This window comes from Oryza glaberrima, chromosome 4 (assembly GCF_000147395.1).
Source record: "Oryza glaberrima chromosome 4, OglaRS2, whole genome shotgun sequence".
Taxonomy (NCBI): domain Eukaryota; kingdom Viridiplantae; phylum Streptophyta; class Magnoliopsida; order Poales; family Poaceae; genus Oryza; species Oryza glaberrima.
Window position 1 is genome coordinate 14,312,629 of NC_068329.1, and position 23,040 is coordinate 14,335,668.

A 23,040-nucleotide genomic window follows, 5' to 3' on the forward strand; every position below is an offset into this window, starting at 1 on the left:
ACTGTAGTACTACTAAATGAGTAGCCTTTAGCCTGACAGATAGCTCTTGCAGACATGTATAATTATCCTCTAGCCATTCTACTATAGCAAGTAGTTCTAGGAGGGTGGATACCTAGATACACTGTAATATGCTGTATAAGAGAGTAGCGTCCGTAATTAGTGCCTTGGGGATGTAGGTTTCGGCTGAACCTCGTTAACAGATAACGTGCCTTGGTGTTATATTCAGTATTAGACCTTCTATGGCGTTTCTTCTGAGTTCGATTATTGATATGTTATTGGGGCTGGTTCTATGAGATCGGTCATGATGTTCTTCTCCTTGTTCTTCGAGGAAAAGCAATCGCCAATTAGTGGTGATCCTGACCCTGAGGAGGGACACATGGGGTTCCTGCTCGAGCTAACAGCTTCAAGACAGACGACGTCAGTGAGGACCTGTTTACTTACATTCTCCTTATTTCAGTGTTGCGGATCAGTCATGTTTGGCTGAACCTATTATATTATGGAAATAAACAATCCTCGGTGTCGTGATCTTAGGTCACGGAGAAATTAGGAATAGGGGCATGAAAATACTATTTTCTCCACCTATCCTAAAAGTGAGATGAGCTCGAAGAGTAAAGTCCGAGAATTTAATGCTTGCGGTGTCTATCAGAAAATAATCACATTTTGACAGTGTCTTTCCCTAATGATCGACTTTTAACGTGTTCTAGAGCTAAAACCACAAAGTCACAGGGTCCTACAACAAAATTTGCCTAATTGTTATGAATAAAAAAAACAATGTATTCATCCCAAATTGTTGTGTCGTTAGTTTTTGTTTGCAAGATTTGGTTTCAATTTGTGTACCTTGTCAGATAAGAAATTGATATTGCACTTAACTCTGGCCATGGAAAGTGGGTGTGACTGGTGGTGCTCTATTTATTCGTGGACTTCCCTAGCTTCTAGGTATCTACATAAATTGCAGAGACATGTTTCTGTTCGAGGCAGATAAAGATGGAAAAAAGGCACAAGATATGTTTTATCGTGAAATTCTAGCACTATTTAATATTTCTTCGTCTTTTCACAGCCTCAACCAAATGTGTGGCTCGTAGGAATAGGAGACAGTAGGAATTTCTGCTGGTCGAGGTTTGACTCTTTATTTGGGGATGTAACTTCAGCGGGAACCTCAAGTTTTCCTCACATATCCGATTGATGGATAGATTGCCGAAGGAAGAATCATTTTGGGATGATGCAGATACGAAAGTTTAGATAAATTCAAAAATGTTTAGATTCAGCCGTCGTCCGGTCAGTCCATGTCCTCTCAGACTCTGCATGTGGTCTCAAGTTGTCATCAACTCACCGTGCCGTAATGTACTTCAAGATACTACTGCAATGTAACAGTAATATCTCAAAAAACAGCTTGGTGAAAGGTGCATTGAAGTACGTGTGACCGAGTTCAAGACATTGAAGTTCTAGTACTGACAATTAGTGAGGACATTGAAGAAAATTGCTTCACCTTGATCAGGAGATTTTGCTTCGCTGAACAGGAGAAAATTGCAATTGGTTAATTTGCATGATCATTAAATACATTATATTATTTTTTCTGCTCATCCTTTTTTACACATGTCATATGACACATGAATATACCCTACCACAACCATACATTTTGTTTCTATATTGCTAACAAAACAAAGTGTGTTTGTGGTTGGTGCAGTATTTATGGGCTACATGAGTAGCCATAGCATAAATAGAATATAACTTCTCTCAAGGAAATTCATACAAACGAGAGAGTACTAACGAGCCATATGTTATGTTGTAACATCCCAGGATTGACAATGGGTGAGGAGATCAAGGTGAAATTGTTTGCTTCAGTTGGGGAGATGATCACGCCTAATTGGAATGAGAGACTTTGGGAGTTTTAGATATTCTGTTTGAACACCCAAATGGGCCGATGGTTGTACTACAGGTGAGAGGCTTTCTAAGATGCTTGGGAGACATTATAGCCGTTGATAGCTGGTAATCCAACAATATATAACAAAAGATAGTTACATGAAGGTACTAAAAATATGGGCCAGGTATTAAGTAAAAAGTTAGATGGTCATATAGGTAATTTTGTACCTATGATCAAATTAGAAAGCAACTGTTGTTTCCAACGAACTACTGAGATAAACTCGGTAACTGTGCTTGAAATTAGGTAACTAGGGAACAATTAGCAGTACGATTAATTAAAGACATCGAACTTTGTAATCTTGCGTAAGACTTATTTGTAAGTATAAACATACTCATCTAACTAAGCTTGATCAAAACTTTGATCAAAGAACCAAGTAATCAACTTTGACATTATTTATTGTTGAAATATTTTGAAAGGGGAGAATCGACATGTGTATGCCTTTTGTCTTTATGTATTATTATACGAAGAGAATTTATGAATGGTCCAATTGTAAGTAATGCTTTTGCGATGAAAAAAACAATACTACTCTCAATTTATTTGTAGGAAATTGTACCCAAGTGCCGCCGACACATAGCGATGAGAAAGCAGCCAATTACCATCTTAATTACTCCATGAGGAAATCAAATCGGCAATAAGAGAAAGTTAACGAATGATAATTACTGAACTGACTAAAAGAATTACTAAACTGCCTTTGTTTTCGTTGTTCTCCATATTCCGAATTTACCCTTTTATAAATCAATGGTGGATTTGAAGTATGGAGGAAGGTACCTCCCATACCTCTCAAGCACTGTAAAAGCCCTCTACAGATGAAAACAATGTCAGCGAGGGGTGGTCGTGCAGTTTCACGTGGGGAGCCACCACTTTGATCAGACTCGACCCGCAGATTCACCTGTGGCTGGTGTCTAAGCCAATTTTGAGCTGCCATGACAGTGTATTCCTCTTAACTCCAAATCTTAGGATCTGTGATGTGGCGTCGAGGCTGACCATATTTCTCAGGAATAAGATAATTACTCTATCCGGACTGATAATTCATGTCGTTTTAGATAAGGGTGAGGTTAAACTTTAAAATCTTTGATTATAAATCATTTCTAAAATATTTGCCTTTCATATATGATGGCTACATGCAAAGATTAGTCTTAAAAATATGGTGACTATATGCATAGATTAGTTTTAAAAAGTACATTAATAAAATCATATATTTGTTAACACTTTTGTTCATATTATAATATAAAATAATGGTCAAAGTTATTTTTTTCAGAGACCGTACTCTTGTAAAACAACAACTATTATAACCCGGAGGACCATTAATTCTGGCTGCTGTCGTTGAGCTGTGGCAACTGCTGGAGAAGGCTGCAAACTCATCGTGAGTAATACTCGCTGCTTCTTTGATTAAGTTGTGCTGTGATGCAGTGCTCATAATACTCTGTTTCATGTTATAATACATTTTGGAATTGTCCAAAGGTGAACTAAGTTTATACAAAATTAGTTTTACTAGCCGCCAACCCGTGTGTTACACGGGCTATTATTTTTAATATTATAAATATTACAGTTTTAGTTGTATTCTAATCTTTTAATTCACAACAAAGTCTCAATATAGTTTTTTTTGGTTTTTTTAATTTAATTGAGAAATTATGAGTTATTAAGTATGAAGAGAGTCTCAGTTATATTTTTTGTCCCTATTTGATTGATATTTTTGTAATCGGTAACAAATGAATAGTGAGTTGTGCTTGGTAATTGGCGTGGTGTCTCAAATTATTAAAATTTTGTTGACGATTAAAATTTCTTACTGATGGCTTTCTGCACGTATTTGCACGCGCTATTAATATATTGTTCATATCAATCTCTGTATATTTTTTTTCATCGCATAGAAAAATGCACAGACGCACACAACTCTTTCTCACGCTCGCGAGCCAGCGGTAAATTCCTTATCTCATTAAAATTCTTTTAAAAACATAAATGCATGTATTTAATCAAATAAAAATAGATTAAAATATAACCGGATAAAAATGGGTTCAAACCTGGTTTTCTTGTAAGTTCATCTTAATGCATTGACCCTTCCATGAATCCATAATCACCTTGTCATTGAATTCTGTTAATCTGCTTCATGTAGACAGCTTATGCTACACGCATGCAACGCTTCAGCTAAAACACACACAGGGGAGATGCAGGTACATTCGTTGATAACGTTGAACCTTTTTTTAGATAATTGATAACGTTGAACTATCCATGCTAAAAAAAAGGGAAAAAAGAACAGATCGTTATGTCGATCAAATCAGCAGTACTTTATACAACATGAGATCAGCATCAATAAGAAAGCTACCTACCTGTATATATTACAGATGAGATGATAAAAAGACGATAAATTAAATATGTACTAAGAGTGAACCTTTCTTATCAATTGTCAACCCCTCAAAAAATTTATATGCCATGATAGATGTTGGTGTATATGAGCGAGCCTGGATGAATTCTGATCTGTGTCGTCTCAGACAAAAATCAATCTTTGATTGACGGAAAAATCAATCTCGTTCCACTTGTGGCCTCGTGTACCCATATTTTATTTGCCTGGCTGATTGGTTAATACTCTCCAAGATAGATCTAAGATAGATTATTGATGTGTGCCCTTGGACATAAGATTTGACAGGCTTTTAAAACAGCCTACAAAAGTGAAAAATCACAGTGTGGTGGCGCCATGGTCGCAGTTTTTTCCATCATTAGCGAACATAACAGACGGAGTAGATATATTAGATCGGATCCATGTTAGACTTCCTTTTTTTTTAATTTTCTTCTGGCCGAATCCTGAGATCGGCGCCCAAATCAGCCGCACCAGTGAAATACGTGAGATTATAAAACAACACTATTAACTTGGTGACATTAAACTAATGAGCCCATAATTTATTTAATTGTATGCCTTATTTAATATAATATATTCAATCTAACGGTGGTGATAAAATGATCTATCTAATTAACGATCAGATCTTTCTAATTAACATGAGAGCTCGTAGAAAGTGCCTAATTAGTATAGTTATAGATTATAGATAGATGTGTGACTGATGCCTTGCAACCTCTGTTTTATTGGAACACCAGAGGTCATTTTTCTTTGCTTGGCAAATATCATATTCTATAGTTCTGAAAAATTTCTATTGAGTAACTTCTTGGACACAGGAAATAGTATAAGGCCCCATTTAGATCAGAAAAGTTTTTCCAAAAACATCACATCGAATCTTTAGACACATTTATGGAGCATTAAATATAGATTAAAAGAAAAACTAATTGCATAGTTAGAGGGGAAATCGCGAGACGAGTCTTTTGAGCCTAATTAGTTCATGATTAGCCATAAGTCCTACAATAACCCACATATGCTAATGACGGATTAATTACGCTCAAAAGATTCGTCTCGTTGTTTCCAGGCGAGTTATGAAATTAGTTTTTTCATTCGTGTCTAAAAACCCCTTCCGATATCCGTCAAACATCCGATGTGACACCTAAAAATTTTTATTTCGCGAACTTTCAGCCTTTACATTAACCAGGATACTAGAGTTTGAATTCTGGCAGGTGCAGTCATACACAAATATCCCTACGAAAGAATCAAGTTGAAAATGTATTCATTTGCGAGGTGCCACACTGCCACTCCTAATTTAAAAGTTGGATATTTTTTTAATTAATTGGTAAATTGGCTGAAATTTGTTGCCCTAAAGTTGAATTTGAGTTTCTGATTTTGAATGGTGCAAAAATCCCCACTTAATAGTCGTCCTTCTGTACTTTTGTTCGAGGTCAGCTTGTTCATGTTCTTTGGTACGTGTCATATTTTACCTTTATGCATAGCTGGCGTTGTTCCTGATTTGCTCTCAACGCAATTCGTCCATTTTTTGGACCAGACTAATTAATCAAGATCAAACTCGTTATGATTAACTCAGCCAAGCTCTTGATCATTCTCCATTCGACTCTATGAACTCTGGTCTCTCTTGAATCTTCAGTCTAAAATAAACTAAATTTTCGTTCTTCATAACCGTACTTCCTTGCAAGTGCAGACAGCTATACTTCCAAATGAAGGTTGTAAGGACATAATGTCAACTAAATTGTTTATCGATTAATCCAGTTTATTTTCTTGCTGGTTTATACGAGTTGATTTAGTGCCATAAAAATCGATTCGAAGTTTTAATATTTTGAAATTAATTGAGAGGAGGGAGGAGAAATAGACTTTTCGGCGAGGGATGAGCAAATGGGCTGGACCGGTGGCCCGAAGAAGGGGGAGGGTAAGGGGAAGCCGGCCCAAGGAGAGAGAGGGGCTACGGACTAAGGGAGGGAGTGTGTAACACTTGGGCCGAAAAAGGGCCAAGGATATAGAGAGGGATTTTAATTTATTTTTCATTTATTTTAATAAGTTAAATGAATTTTATGGTATTAAAACTAGTTATTGAGCTCCGAAAATTCACGGAAAATTTTAGAGAATAATTTGGACCACATAGAATATTACAAAAATATTTCCGGCCATGATTTTCAAAGGAAAATTTTAGTTTCCTCATTAATTCACTTGATTAAATTGCTTTAACTTTTAATATATTTTTATAGAAATTCATTATATAAATCTGTGACGTTTACTTTTTGCCCCTTATGACGTTTGCTAGGTTCAATACCTACAAGCTCCAAATATTTTTTTGTTCGCACACTATATATATACAGAATATTTTCAGTTGTACCATACGCATACAAGTAACAAAGTAACAAAATAATTTAGTTCAAAAACAAATTGTCTTTTGGGTTTGATTCATTTTGCAATCACATTTTTTTATTTTTCTTTGCACTAAATATATGATAGAGGGCCTATTGTTTTGGGCCAACTAGAGTATGACGAATTTATAATCATAAACTGTGACGGTCCAAATAAAACCGTCACGAGTTAGCGGGCCGAGAATATCCACTAGTGCACATCTATGACGAAAATAAGATAACCATCATAGATCGCGCCTACCAGTGACAGTCTTAGAATCCGTCAACAAGAATCCGTCATGGATTAACAGGTTTCTTGTAGTGTTGTCATGTGTAGGAGGTAAAACCACAAAATCTCAATGGCCTACAATAAAATTTGCCTATTACAAATGGCAACTTTGAACCGTTAGTGATGAGGAGGTCTGTGGCAGTGATAGTAAATATGCCTAATCTTAACCCCGTTCTCATTCATGCCAGAGTTTTATATTTCAAAATTGCAAACATTTCAGGAGGATGGATGGGCCCAAAATTTGAGACGGAACACTTAATAGTTGAACACATATCGGGTAATTCTGAACAAAATTGATGTTCTAAAGAAACAAAATTGCTAATTCAAAACAGTAAATTATTTACCAAAAATTGCAGGTGGACCAAAAATTTGGAAATTGCCTTGTGGAATATGGACCGTTATAAATACAGATGTTACTAGTTCTTTTTCAAATTTGGTCTAGCATGAAGAACTTTCACTTAGAACAAACCGATCGACGTCCTGTAATATGCAAACGGAGGGATTATATCCACTGATGACGTGGATTATCATCACCGTAAACATGTTGGGAGTTTGCATTAAAGAAAACAAGCGATCGAAAAATATCATGGACTCTTTTTAGTGTTTTAAAAATTTCAAATTTCGGAATCAAGTATTAGCAAGTTGAGTCACTCTTCTTTTTAGTCCAAGCAGGTATAATTCGAAAAATAACCAACATGTTTAGCGTATTATTATATTTTTTGCTTTTATAACAATAAAAACAATAGCCCTTTATTTGGCGACCCATACCTCCAGTGTAAATATTTATCTTAAACCACAAGGTTTGGTAAGTTGTGTTAACATAAACCTTAATTAACTTTGTCATAAATATTTGGTCCTCCATAAATAGCAAAAATGGACATGACACACGTTTTCTTGGAGTAAAAGTTCAGAATTGTCAGTAGGTTGAGAGCATCAAAGGGAAACTGAGCTGGCAGAATATTGTGTGGTACGGTCGATATCTCAACATTAATATCAATTTATTTCATTTCAAGTATTATAACTGCTTGTACGGTTGAGAATATAGCAGTTGCTAATGTTGTGTATGGCTCAGTGTCAATGTAGCGGTTTTTACACATGTTATATATACCAATCTTTTCCATTTATGATGAAATAGATGGCAGGGATCACATCAGCCAGCATATTATCCGAATGACTTTATTATTGTTTTTTTTTCTCTGAACAGTTGCATAGCTGAATGAATTTGTGATCACTATTTGAGGTTACCAAATCAAGGTATAAATAAACGAATTAACTTTTACTCTGTATGAAAAATAGATTTAGGTGCAGGGTAGAATTTGGCTTAAATTAATAGAGAGGTTAACTGGCATATCTATTCCTAGAATATCTTAGCGATGATGCTGTGTCCGTAGTGTCTGGATGTCTAGGATTCAGCCTTTTTTCAATAATGAAATATAAATCAGGCCTTTGCTTCAAAGATGGTTATAACTTATTATAAAACTCTCACAGAGAGAGTCAATAGTCAAGCAACAATAATAACTAGAACAATTAATAAAACAACACATTAGAAGAAAACAATTATTAGAGTCTATTTGTGAATTTTCATCCGTAGTTAGCGAAAATCCGTATGAACTTGTAGGCTTATAGATATAGAATGTATGAACTTGTTCTTTTTCACATTTTTAAAGTTGTGCCTCGTTAACAAATAATATGGCTCAGTGTTATGTAATTGTGATCTTGAGATGTTCGATCTTACACGTTGCTGTCATATTTCAAAATATTTTGCTACTAAGAAAAAAATAATGTTCCTGTCATTTCAACTTTACCTTTACTTGTCGCACTTATATTGTTATGTTTGACTGTCTTTTTCGATGTTGTACCGATTAATTTGCTTCGGTAGCCAAATAAAAACAATGCCGTACATCGACCATAAGGCGAATATATAAATGGTCCATAAATAAGCCAACTCAGCGCACGACAATTCCATGCCTCAAAGACAGCCGTCGCACATCGCAAGTCCTAAAGATTACAATCACCGGATAAAAACGATTTTTCTAGGACGGTAAAAGTGACTTTCACGTGTAGATCTCTGATTCATCTGCTCCGAAGGGTATACGAAAATTGCTTTTTTTTATATGGGTACTTACATCGTCTATACGCGAATATAAAAATCTGAGAAAAAATCGCAAAACACCTGCCAGTCATCGGCCGCTGCAGCCGGCCGCCACCGCTAAGCTCCTCCCGCCACCGGATCTGGGCGAGGGAGGGCCGCTGCCGCAGCCGCCGTGCTCCTCCTACTGCCACCGCTAGCAGATTCATGGGATCCAAGCAGGGAGGACTGCCGTTGCAGCCGTCACCCCTCACCGCTTTTGATGCGTAGGGTGCCTGCCGCTACATGCCCGCTAGAGAGAGAGGAGAGAGCAGTTTGAGAGAGAGAGAGACGGATATGAGAAAGAGAGGAGGAGGAGAAAGTAGAAGAGAGTAGATAAGGATGAATTGAAAAAAATTAGAGTGCTAAAACGGAAAAGAGAAGGTACCTCAGACATTTGGGTAAAACTTTAAGAGGCCCATTTGCAAAAATATATATTTCCCTGTGGCCGCCTAAGAGGCTTTTCTGGAAAAAGCCCTATTTTTACATATGGCTTCTTAAGATACATCTATAAAAGATTTTCATATATGGTGCGAGTCAATTTTTACAGACGCGAACACTTATAATCCGTGTCCAACCTATTGTTTTTTTAGGAAAATCATTCGTGCAATAGTGAATGCTTCCCTGTACTAGTTGCATTAATCCTGACATTGCCATGACGATCGCGAAGGTAGCCATCGGCAGCGTCTCGCAACAACGAGCAGACCCTCGCCTCGGTGAACACCTTCCCCGGCCGGCAGGAGTAGCCCAGCTCCGGCGCGCAGTGCGAGTCGTCGGAGCACACGCAGAGCCCCTCCATGGCGCAGCCGTCGCCGACGATGGCCGGGCTCGCCCCGCCGACGCCGAGCACCCGGTCGCTCCACTCGCTGGAGAAGACGCCCTCGGGGTCGAACCTGTCCTTCACCCTCAAGAACTCGCCGGCGTTCGGGTACCTGGCGATGGCGCCGTCGAACGCGGCGTTCCGGTTCTTCCCCCAGTGCGGGACGCCGCCGTGCCCGCGCAGCGCCATCTGCTCCACCTCGTCGAACACGTCAGCGTGCGCGCGCGGCGCGCCGCGGGCGCGGCTCCGGTAGTAGGTGACGTCGAAGTCCACCGAGTCCTCCGCCTTGCCGAGGTACGCCGACGACGCCGCGACGTAGCGCACGAGCACGCCCATCTTGGCGTCGATCTGGCAGAACGCCGCCGGGTCGAGGTCGCGGAGCCTGGACACGTCGGCGACGAACGCCGGCGCGCGGGAGAGCGGGACGGTGAAGGCGACGTTGTAGGCGAAGACGCCCCGCGTGCGGCGGTCCCATGGGCAGGTGGTGGTGAGGAGGAGGCCGTCGTCCTTCTCCTCCAGGCTGCCCATGCACGAGCCGGAGGACTGGATGCGGTGCTGGTAGCCCACCACCGGGTACCCGGTGAAGGTGGCGCCGTCGTTGGTGAAGCCGTACGCCAGGAGGTCGAACATCTTGGTGACAGCACGGGATGCTAGGCATCGGGCAGTGTCAGTGTACATTGGATTCTCTTCTAGCCACTCATCTGCGCCAATATAATGTTCAAATAGTTACTTCATAGGAGCGAATTTTAAATTATAGGTTATTTTAAGAGTTAAGTATATCCTGTTTGATAGGCTAAGTTTCTAATTTTAAAAAGGCTGCATATATTCGGTTGGATGTAGAGCCCAGACCGGATAAAAAATACCCTTCTCTAAAAAAATAAATAAAAAAAATAGTTACTCCCTCTGTTTCATATTATAACTTGTTTTTATTTTTTTTCGATCAAACTTTTTTTACATTTGACTAAATTTATGGAAAATTGGAGCAATATTTTCTACCGAAAACAAATATATTATCGAAATATTTTTAATGTGACATGTAATAACATTATTGGAGTTATAGATGTTAGTAAATTTCTCTACCGACCACATAGCAACTTATAATATGAAATGAAAGGGGCACGGAAAATTTTGAAAAAAAAAGGAGGTTTCTACCCTGGCTACTCATCTCAGAAAATTTTGAGATATGATAAAGAATTCAATCACCTATGACCCTTGCGCCGACCATGCTTAGCGTCGGTTGCGCCCGGAAGCCGAAGTAGTCGTTGAGACCATCTCCAGGCGTCGAAATATTGACACGGTTGTCCTCACGGTAGATCACCTGCCGCTGCCCCGGCAACCATACCATATCACCGAATTCATGGAGGCGGCCCCAAACCGCTACCTTCTCAGCGATGTCTGCGTCGTCGCGCTTCACGAATTTTACCGACCGCTTGAACTGTGGCTCCAAGGCCAGGGTTACCTGCAGGAAAGCATGGACATGTGTGTGCACGACAAAACTACTTTTGGCTGTCAACTAATTAATAATTTGAATTAAATAAATATACTTACTGTTATGATATAGTATATATCAACTTTATGTTTGAAAATATTTTTATACCATGTTAAATACGTAGTTGTTGGCGGTATATAGTGTGAAATGAATTAATAATCAGTGTTCTATATTGAAGACCACGTGCGAAAAAACTTGTACGCCTTTATTTTATTTTCTTCATGGAGATAGTGTCTTATTCTTTACGCAACTACACACGGCTACCTGCTGTAGATTTGTCATATCGAAATCAGGACACTATTGGCGAATATCGCTAGAGTGCTCCCAAATTAATTCAGACATCTTTGCCATAAGAGCAAGATAATGGTAGAGCTATCTTCCTACTATTAGCCTATGTTAAATCTAACATTTATAATAGATTAGCTATAAGGTTGGCTATAATTTTCTACTCCTCTCTATCTATATATTTACTGTATTTGTTTTAGAGCTTGTGTTAAGCTAGCTCTTGCATGAGAGCCAACACTCTTGATTTTTGGTTACCTCTTTTCTCCACATAAGTTTATAGTAGACTTATAGCTCACTATTATACTTGCTCTAAGAGCAGGTACAATAGCAAACTACAAGCCAACTATAACCACGTATCGAGAAGAAAAGGTAAAAGAGAGAAGAAAACGGACTATAGATTTGTTACCAGCTGCAACACGGACTCCAAGACGTTATGTGTGTATAATAGGTGGGACCGGGTATTAATGGTGTAGTATATTTTTATATTTAACTATTGTATAAATGAGCTATTAGATTAGCGATAGATGATTTGGAGCCAGTAGTTGGCTATACTATTAACCTTGCTCTAAGTGTGCTCCCATGCATGACCGTGATATAATGATGGTTACTAGCGCCCACCCAAATTATAGCTTCTTCCCAGGAAGCACGAGTGGTGTGATGGTGTTATCGATCATATCCACCCACCAGGATTTAATCCTTGTATCTACGAATATTACACATATATAGTTGGTATTTGAAAAAGACTTTTAGTGTGATAGGATATACCATTGGTTTTCTTAAAGCATGTGTTGGACATCACATTCATGGGGAATGAGTGTGGTATTGCGTGCGTAGTGGTGTGTGTGCACGTTTGCCGTGTAATTAAAAAATATATAATACGTTAGGACATTTAAAAAAAATCATAAAATACAATTATTCCCAGCACCTAGCTAAGAAAAAAAATATCGAAAGCATAATGTTTCTTCTCTCTGAAAACAAAAGAACACCAGAGTAGGGGCCATGCATGGGAAAGTGAATTCATGCTTGGGGGGATATCCTCTTGTTTCGTGCATGTCATCTAAATAGTCATCAAAAAATATATAAAAAAATTGGCAACATAGATTAATATGAAACATATCACACACAAACATGTAAGTTTAAATTCAATTTTTACAAGTTGTAGCAAAAATAACAAATATAGTTATTAATGTGCGATAACTTTTTTCAGTTTAATTTGTTATTTTTGTTGTAACTTTTAAAAGTTGAATTTGGTCTTGCATATTTGTGAAGTGATATATTTCGTATTAATATATATATATTTTTTAATCTTTTTAATAACTATTTAGATGACATGCAAATACATGCAAATAACGAGGGGATATCCTATCGAGGAATGAAAATCCACATCTGCCATGCATGCATGCACGCAGTTTGGCCTGAGCATGTTGACGTGGACATTTCTGAAGCACGTGCATATAGTACAGGCAACACGTGTACCTGAGAGATAATGCCGAGGACGCCGAGGGAGACCTTGGCCGCGTCGAGGTCAGGGTCGTCGGCGGCGAGCTCCCTCACCACAGCGAACCCCTCGCTCGCCGGCGCCGGCGTCACGATCCTCATCCCGACCACGTACTCGTGCACGGCGCTCCCCTTCCCCCACAGCGAGCTCCCGTGCGCGCCCGTCGCCAGCGCGCCGCCGACCGTGACGCCCGACCAGTACGGCGAGTGCGGCAGCGCGAGCCCCGCCGCGGCGGCCTCCCTAATCAGGTCACGCAGCACCATGCCGCCCTCCACCGTCATCAGCCGCCTCGCCGCGTCGACGCGCACCGTGCGGTTCAGCCACCGCGTGCTGATGGTGACGCCGCCCTCGCCCTCGCCGCCGCCGGGGCACGCCAGCCGCGGGAAGCTGTTGGAGTACCTGGTGGCGGCCTTCGCCTTCCGCCCCGCCGCCGCCGCCGCCGCCACGGCCGCCACGAGCTCCTCCTCGGTGCGCGGGTACGCGACGCCGGCCGCGCGGCAGGCGGCGCGGTCGGGGAAGGAGCCGTAGATGTTCGTGACCGTGCAGCCGCCGGATGTTCCGCCGCGCGCGCAGGCGATCGGCCCCGGTGGCGGGTGGCGGTCGCCGCCGGCGAGGTGGAGGACGAAGCCCAGGAGGAGGATCACGAGGAGGCCTCGCAGAATTTCCACGACAATGGCGACGATATATCTCGGGATTATTCTGATTGCTTCGTGTAAAATCGCGAGGTTGGAGGAATGCCAAGCCAGTAGAAATGAATGTCTACTACTATTGTGTAACTTATTACTCATTTTTCTCTTCTTTCTTTCTTTTGTTTTTAGAGGGCAGGACGAGGAATGCTAGAGTAAGAAGATTGACATGCGGTATGAATATTTATATACTACAGTAGTTGTGAAACCATCCGGGATAATGCTTTTGTCGTTTTAATTAGCCTTTAATTGAGTCTCCATCCTGAGATATAAAAAGGATGTACGTGTCTGATATTATCTTGCCATTAACTCAGACTCATCCTTTTTCCGTTGTTAACAGGTCTGATCAGTGTGTTGTCACTGGTGGGGAACATGTAATTGTCATTCTGTGACACCAAAAATTTATTATTTGTTGGTAGTTTGGTATAAGCAGCTGTCAGTTAGGATAACAGATTACTGTGGAGCATTTATATATTGCACATGCCTAAATTCCTACTGGCTTATGTGTGCACGGTGGTGCTAGGTGATTCTTTTTTACATAGTTTTGTTCTTGGGGACATAACTGTCCATAGAGGAATATCATTGACAACTTGCATAAGTGCAGGTGAAAATTAGAGCCTACAAAAAGATTGTTATGGCAGAATTTATCGTCATTGTATATATGGGGATATATCATAAATTAAAGATAGAGAGACAAATAAAGCAGGAGTAGGTTATAACAAATGAAGTTTCATATTCATAGAAAGCCGATTTGAGGAAAGTAAATAAGGTTTGGATGATAGAGTTGGTTACTCCATACACTTTCGAGGAAGAAAAAATTCCCTGTGTACGCCTGAAACTTTGTCTAATCCCTATGCTCTTCAATATGCTCATTCCCTTTATACTTCCAAATTTTAGTTTGCATCTCTTCTGCACCGTCTGCGTTAGTTCGTTGTTAAACTCTTATGAAAAATTCTAATTTTGCCCTATGGTATGCAAACATATAAATTTATAGTGTACAAAAATTTGTTGTATGAGAAAGAGAAACTTGAGACATTTTATAAGAGAAAATCTCTTATATATCCAGAAATTTTAGCTAATCCCTTCTATGCTCCTAAATTTTGCTTAGTTCCTTGTATTCCCCTAAAATTTGATTTTGATCCCTTTCATACTCCTTCCTTCAGTTGACCGTAGTTGACCGTCTAATTTCTATGAAAATGACCATTTTACCCTTTGGATGAAAATAGAATTTATGAATTACATTATTAAAAATGTAAAAGTTTGTCGCATGAGACTATTATTATTATGAGTTTGTTGTGTGATGCATTATTTATCACAAAATTTACTTTTAGATAATGAAATAAAAAATATGTATTTATTATTTAAAAGAAGTCATAAAAGATGAGGAGCATTTATACAAAGATAGGACTACCAATGCTCACAATAATTTTTTTTATGAATGCTCCCGATAAAAAAATCCATTGTCTTATTAAAATTTCAAATAAATATTTTAATTTAGTACATTTGTTTTATTTAGTCTCATTAGTTTTATAAAAATGTACATACTATGCACTCAAACAAAATTTTCAATCTTTTTCAAGCTTATATTATTGGGAAAATTGGAACCATGCCATTATAATTTTGTAAAATTTGAGATATACCATCCTGACCCACATGTCATTGACTCATGTGGGTCCTACATGTCATTGAGATACCGATGGCATATCTCAAACTTTGCAAAAGTACAATGACATGGTTCCAATTTACCTATTATTAAAACTTAAAACATCAAGGGCAAAAAAGACATTTACAACCAAATGTAGTAGCTAGTGAAATGAAGTAAAATATAATGGTAGGGGTATGGAAAGGATCAAGTTGAAATTTCAGGGGTATAGAAGGGATCGGGTAAATTTTAGGGGTATAAAAGGGATTGAGTGAGTTTTCAGGGGTACACAGGGAATTTACTCAAACAATGACTTGGAAATTGAGTACCTTTAGCTTCAGTTAGATGTCTGGAAGGAAGATTGCTAGTAGAAAAGAGATTGAAATTTGCAACAAGCCAAGGAAAACTGAAGTGATTAGAGGGGGATAGTAATATCAAATAGTATCATACTAAAACAAATGGCAGGAAGAGAAAAAAACATCAGATATATTATCTGGTAATGGAAAAGGTACGTAGACCAAAACTACAAAACAGCAAAGCAACTAATTGTAAAATTATATACAAATTTCTACAAAGACTTGTTTGGGCATTCAAAGTAAAAGACTTGAACATATATATCAAGGAAATAAATAGGGGATACCGACCTGTCAGACAAAGAAAATTTTCCGGTACATGCATTAATTATTATGTGGATATGGGGATTGATGGTAGACGACATACTCATATATCCAGGGAATTAATTTTTTGAGCTCCTGAACCTGCCCAAGTCCGTATTGAGTATGACATGGTTTCACGTATACATAAGCAGCGGCCTTGGGGTTAAACGCAGATCAATGGAAGACACAACCTTATATCGCCAGACGCCAGAGCTAATAATATATCCACCTCGAGCCCCCAGATAATCGTCTCCCGTCGAGATCCCATTGTCGCCAGATTAGCCTACTAAGTTTCCACCGTATTCTCCGACATCTCAAATCAATCCATATAAACAGGAGTTAAACTTTTACCTGTATAAACCTCGTGTCTTCATTTAATTGTATGTATTGTATTGTTTCATACGTACAAAACCAGGTTGCCCTACACATCAACTATAAATATAGTCAGGAATCAACCCATCATGGAGCGACGAACCGGTTTCTCCGACGACGACTTCTATGACAAGGATAGAGAAGAGGCGACGTCTCAACCCCGGCACAACTGCCCCTATCCATGGATCTTGGCCCATCGATAGGATCCCATTGCCAACTTTCCGTAGAGACAAGCATTCGTCCTAGCACAACCACCTATATAAATGAGTTTCGAACTTCTTGAATCCTTAGACGTCAAAAAAGCATGAAAACAAATCGTAATCTCATTTATTCCTTCCGTCCCACAAAAACCAACTATCAAATGTGGCATGTCCTTATGTCCAGATTCATAGTATTAGAACATATTACATTCGGTCCTAGATTCGTTTTTTATAGGAAGGAAGGCATCCATGACGATGGCATGTCGCACGTCATGTCACAAGTCGGGCGATTTTTTGGAAGAAACAAGCACAAATGTTATGTACCAGTGATATTCCATAATTTATTGCTCAAATTGACAGCTGCTTATACCATGAAGCTACCAACCACTACTAGAATCCAAAGATTTGCCAAGCGTCTAAGCAAAAAAATCCTACAAACGGTCAGAAAAATTTATGTGGCCGACCATTTGAAATTTTAGTGAGGGTTATTAAGGGTTATTAAGAGAACACTTGACTATTTGGCATGTGGCCGATGGGATATTTAAGTGAGTGAGAGGTATATAAGAAACCACTCAGAAATGATTATAAGTCGCCGACGGGGCATATTAGTAACCAAGAGGTTTAAAATGACTCTCGGAAATGATTATTAGTGGCCCGATGGAGTATATTAGTAACCGAGAGGTTTAATATAACTCTCGGAAATGATTATTAGTGGCCGACGGGGTATATTAGTAACCGAGGGGTTTAATATAATTCTCGGAAACAATTATTAGTGACCGACGGGATATATTAGTAACAGAGTGGTTTAATATACCTCTCGAAAATGGTTATATGTTTCCGAAGGCCAAGATAGAGTGACACGGCTACATGGAAAAAATACTGAGAGGACACAACTTTACTGATGGTTCACAATGGTACCTTCGGCAATAATATGTGACAAAGAGAACTATATTTGCATGAAAAAAAAGGTAAAATACTCTGTACTGCATAGGCTATAACTAAAAAACAAACGTCCTTATAGTAACTTGGTTTCTTTAATCTTTATTTTAGATCAAATTAAAGTAGATATGATCACGGACACATGGGCGCAATAAATTAATGGACTCTCTACTCTCTACCATATTAAGCACATAGTTGTCATCTTTATTTTTAATGTTTTCATCTATAGGACATCTTGTGCTTCGCATCAAAGACAGTATGTTTCTCCACTTTCTCATATATCCTCTCCGTGCGAGTTATTCTCATAGCCATTTTTTTTCCTTTTTCATTTCGTTCTTCTCGGCCCCCCACCGCTGTATGTACCGTTCATGGCACCATTTTGGTTGTGTCCCAATCTTATAAATTAATTATTATCTCATTTCTTTATAAATGTAATGGTGTGGGAGTATTTTTCACATGATAAAACTAATGTAGTATGCTCATGTATGTTTGCATTAAAAGAGTTTATAACTTTGACCGGATAAGTTTATGAAATGGCATGCATATACTTCAAAATGAAGAGAACATTATTCAATAGTATTAAAATTGTGCAAAAAAAAAATTCAGCAGCACAAACATCTTAGTTCAAAATGTTGCCATATTTTATTAATATTTTCCTCTTTGTAAGCATGATGCAATGCAATCTGAAATTTAAAAACGTATATTATCAAGAAGGAAGTGCCACAGGTGCTTTTCGAACAGAAGAAAATAGCTACCAATATGTTATATAAAAAAGGCAATGTACCAATAGAGGATGTTGATGAGGATGCATGGTAACCATTGGCCTACTGTGCAAGCTTTGATTTATGCTAAACCAAAGGATTTTTCAATTACTCAAGAGGGTTGGCATCTACTTTGTGAGCACTGGAGTAAACCTGAATTTAGGAAGAAATCTTTAAATGGGGGGAGAAACAGGTTAGCTGGAGGTGATACAGTATACCAATGCAGCGGGTCGCGAGGCTTGGTTGCTACGAAACTGTACCTGGTGCTTGTTAATTTGTAGCAATTCATAGGGCTTGTTCCTATATAAAATCGTTGCATATACTAATTTATTTGTAATGTAGCAACATAAAAAACGTAGGCAACAAGGACTTGCTGCTGCTTGGCAGCACATACACAGGATGAAACAAGGAAAAAATGAACAGCTATGCAACCAGAGAGCAGAAGAAGCTTGCGTAAGCTCTGTCAATTCACTTTTTAAAGACTGCTGCTTAATTATGAGAACCAAGTCCTCTGTAATGTTGAACCTCTAATCATAATTTGATAGCTTAAGTTTGGACTTAGACATAGCTGCTATTTGCCCTTGATTTTGTAACTTTGTGGGCATTGGCTGCAAAAAGTGGACTGGGCTATGATACCCTTTTGAAACAATATGCTCTTGAGTTGGTTAGTTCACTCTCTCCATAATATGTAATAGTCTTCCGTTCCTGTTTTAGTAACTAACTATATTTGAATAATGACAAGATATCGATAGTATAAATGAGAGCAACTAAAAGTGGTTTGTTCATCTTGGCTTCTGTTTCATTTTTATGATGTCATTGTCTTGTGTTTCTAAATACTTGTAGCATAATATATAGATGTTGCTTCAAAATTGTAGGGTCCCTCAACTTCCAATGTTGGGTCTGCTCCAGATCATCAAGAGGCTGAATATCAACTTGACCAGGTTGGAAATAAGTTTATTTCAAAATATCCTTGTGATAACGAACTTTGCTTTAGGCTGTGTTCGCTCCTTTGGGTTGGGAACCCAACTCCTCCACACGGAAAACGGAGCGGTCCATTAGCGCGTGATTAATTAAGTATTAGTATTTTTTTCAAAAATGGATTAATTTGATTTTTTAAAGCAACTTTCGTATAGATTTTTTTTAAAGCACCGTTTATCAGTTTGAAAAACGTACGCGTGGAAAACGAGATATGTGAGTTGGGAAAGTGGGGGAAAGAACTCAGCCCTAGTGCAGTACATAACATTATCTACATAAAGTGCAGTACCTAATGTTTAAGATACAGTCCTTGTCCACAGAGTGCTTTTGATCAAGAGGGAGGAAATGAGATTGGTGAAGATGAGGGCAATGATTTTTATCAAGAGGGAGGAAATGAGATTCCTAAAGAAGAGGGCAATAGTGATGACGCTGATGGGGAGTATGGAATGTCTGAAAGCGACTATGAAGATATTGATTTATGGCTTATCTAAAAGCGAACATGGAGACCATGAACTTCATGAAGCTTACTTTTTCTTATGTAGAAGATGGACCACCCTTGCGGTTTAGAGAATTAATCTCAATCTATCTTATTTTAAATGTTACAGACTTGTTTCAAACTTTCAAATAAAGTCTTTCATGCAAGACATGTCATGAATTACTTAGTTTTGCTATGGTGATGGATGATAAATATTTTTGAACAATTTGATTATATATCTGTGGTTGAACTTCCTGTGGATCTGTTTATGGATTTTGTGTTGATGTGACTATGGAGTATGTTACATTTACAAGATTAATTCAAAATGGGTAAAATTTAATTTTGCATGTTTTTTTTTTGAAAAAACTCCAATTACTGAGGGTTGGATTACTTTTCCAAGTAACCTAAATAACCTCTCCACAATACTATTTTTGAGGGTGACGAATGGATGGTGGTCTATAAAAACCTATGGCAAATACCATTGCCGAAGGCTTGCAGACTATCGGTCACTAAATAGCCGAGGGTTCTCACAATTTGATGAGAAAACAAACCTCTCGGTGAGAATAAGACCGATGGTATATTATACTGTCAATCAATGAATAACCGACGGTATATGCTCGGGAAATGTTGTCGGCGAGAAAGAACTATACGTGGTCTCTGACAAAAAAGCCGTACATAAACCCACGGCTACATTGTTGCTGAGGGTACTGTCGGCAATCTGATCAATTACCGACCACATATGGCTGAGGGTAGGTGACCGACCGTATACACTCAGGAATGTATATGGCCGACAGTTTTTACAGGTGGCCGACAGTTTAAACCCCTTTGGTAAAAGTAAGAAATCTTGTAACAAATAATAAACATTTTATGTCACGTAGAGACAACTATAATTCACTCGCACAAGCGACGAAAACACCGATCAGAGCACATTAACAACAGAAAAGGTTTTTTTTAGTCATTTCACTCATGATGCTAACTCTCTTGTTCTCTTATACCTCCATAACGACAATAAACATAGGCAACAACATAGCAACGTGAAAAAAGGCCAGATCTGAAATCTGTCACTAGTACAGATTGGGCATCCTTGACGAGCCAACCGTGTCGGGCTAATGCGACTCGTATGGGATAACTCGTCTTTAATGGTTCAAAAAAAATCCCTTTTAAGATATGACTACCGGGGATGACCCATCATCGATACAAGGTTATCTTTCTCGGGTCGTAGTTGTAATACGTCACGGATGACCTATAACGGGTCACAATCATATCCCATCACGGATGATATATCGACCGTGATGGTGTAATAAGATGTCCCGTGCATGAGTGCATATCCTCAAGGGCATGAGAAGAAACTGTCACAATAGAAATTGTAACCGCATCTCCTTAAGGGCAAGTGGCTCGTGCCTGAGTGCATCACTAGGGTTTCGTGACAAAAAGTACCGCATAAGTGTTTCTTGCCATGAACAAAAATACTGCAAACTGAAATTTTGACGAAACTGAGATTATGAACAAAATTTTAAAAACTAACAAAGATAAAGACAAATAAGACAAACACTGAGAATGTACAAAATTTAAAATTCCTACACAATGTTTGTTGAAAACCAAACCAAAACGTACCAAACTAAATCATTTTTAGTAGCTAATGAAACTATGAAATTAACAACAAAACTAATAAAACATGTTTAGTAGCTAACTAAACTACAAAATTTACAAAACCAAAACGTACAAAACTAAGAAAATCTACAAAACTAATTTTTATCTAACAAAAAAAGGTTGCAAAATAGTTATACTCACATTGCCAATCGACTGCCGGTTATTGATGTATTGTGATGTGAAATTTAGCTTCTCCATCTTCTACTGAGTCTTAGCCCTTGCCACAAATTATAGCTCTTGTATTCTAAATAAAACATAGATATAATTAATTGAAAATGTAAGGACTTATACCCAAAACTTTTCTCAGAAAATATAGTATTCTTCACATAGCAGATAGAATGAAAAACAAGTAGTCAACTTCAGTGTAAACAAACCTAAGATCTACTGAATTTGGAAAAAAAAAGTATATGTACTATTAGTTTCTAACAAAGCATAGGAAATCGCATGACCATGTAGATCTAACTGAGCCTAAGTCAAGAAATTAGCATGTGGAAAAGATAAAAACAATCCTTGATGAATTCATTTACATACAGATTTAGATCACATACATTCCTCAAGAATGTATATAGCTTGATAGATTGCATCTCCATTCCATGCAGCAAATAGGACAAATTAGAAAAAATAAACTTTGATCTAGCCGAATGCAATAGAAAACAACACCAGATCTACTAACATAGGTGCCATAGTCACATAAAAAGCAACGGCCAAGGAGACCCCTCCATGCCTTGCCTCTACTGTACCACGTCAATCACGCCAGAAGACATTGCACCCTCGTCAGCTGCTGCCGTAGTTTTTTTGTGCGGTGCGAGTCTCCGTTCGCCGCCGTCGACCACATCATGGCCACGTCGACGCCGACGAGACTGCTCTCGATCTTGATGATATCCGACGACCTCAAATTCGGATGACACATCCATAAAATTCAGCAGGCTGCTACATAGCAATTCACAACGTCTTATATTTTTATTTTTACTAGAAAAATGGTACGTTGCAACGGTAAAAGCTATTTTAATTTTTATTATTGTTATATAATTTAGTTAAGGTGAAATTTATTGTGGGAATTCGCTTGGATAAATTTTTTTTAAGAAAATCCTGAGCTGCGGTTAGAAGTCTCAAGTTAGCATCCGAGTTTTTTTTAAAGAAATTTCTTATATGACTCCTTCTGTATTTTTAAAAGCGAGTGAACTTAAAAACCTACTTAAATACAGATATGTATTTTCAAATGCGAACGAACTTAAAAATCGACTCATGTACGGATGGCATACCAAATACCGGCAAAAACATCTTCAATTTTTATAATAGTAGAGATAGAGAAATGGGCTTCAAAATAACTTGGATATTGTTGTGAATTTGGCTCACTCGTATTTTTCGCCGTTACATGAGTAATTCATTGATAGTATATTACTGTTGTTATGTTTTTAATCTCAACCAATCAAAGGAGAGCACACGGATTGTGCACTTTTATATATGTAGGAGAATGTTTGCATGTGAATTAAAGCCGTTGGATCTAATTGCAAAGACTAGTTGAGGGTACTATAGAAACCAAAGAT

The 23,040-nt window shown here is 38.4% G+C and overlaps 1 protein-coding gene across 1 annotated transcript; it reads right to left on the reverse strand.

Moving 5' to 3' along the window:
* Positions 1–9,464: 9,464 nt before the first annotated feature.
* LOC127769963 (L-gulonolactone oxidase 5-like) lies at positions 9,465–13,932 on the reverse strand. Its single transcript, XM_052295620.1, has 3 exons — positions 13,116–13,932; positions 11,069–11,324; positions 9,465–10,566 (listed from the first exon to the last, which is right to left on the reverse strand). Exons 1-3 carry the CDS (start codon positions 13,923–13,925, stop codon positions 9,644–9,646), a joined length of 1,989 nt encoding a protein of 662 aa, XP_052151580.1. The 5' UTR covers positions 13,926–13,932; the 3' UTR covers positions 9,465–9,643.
* Between the last annotated feature and the right edge of the window lie 9,108 nt (positions 13,933–23,040).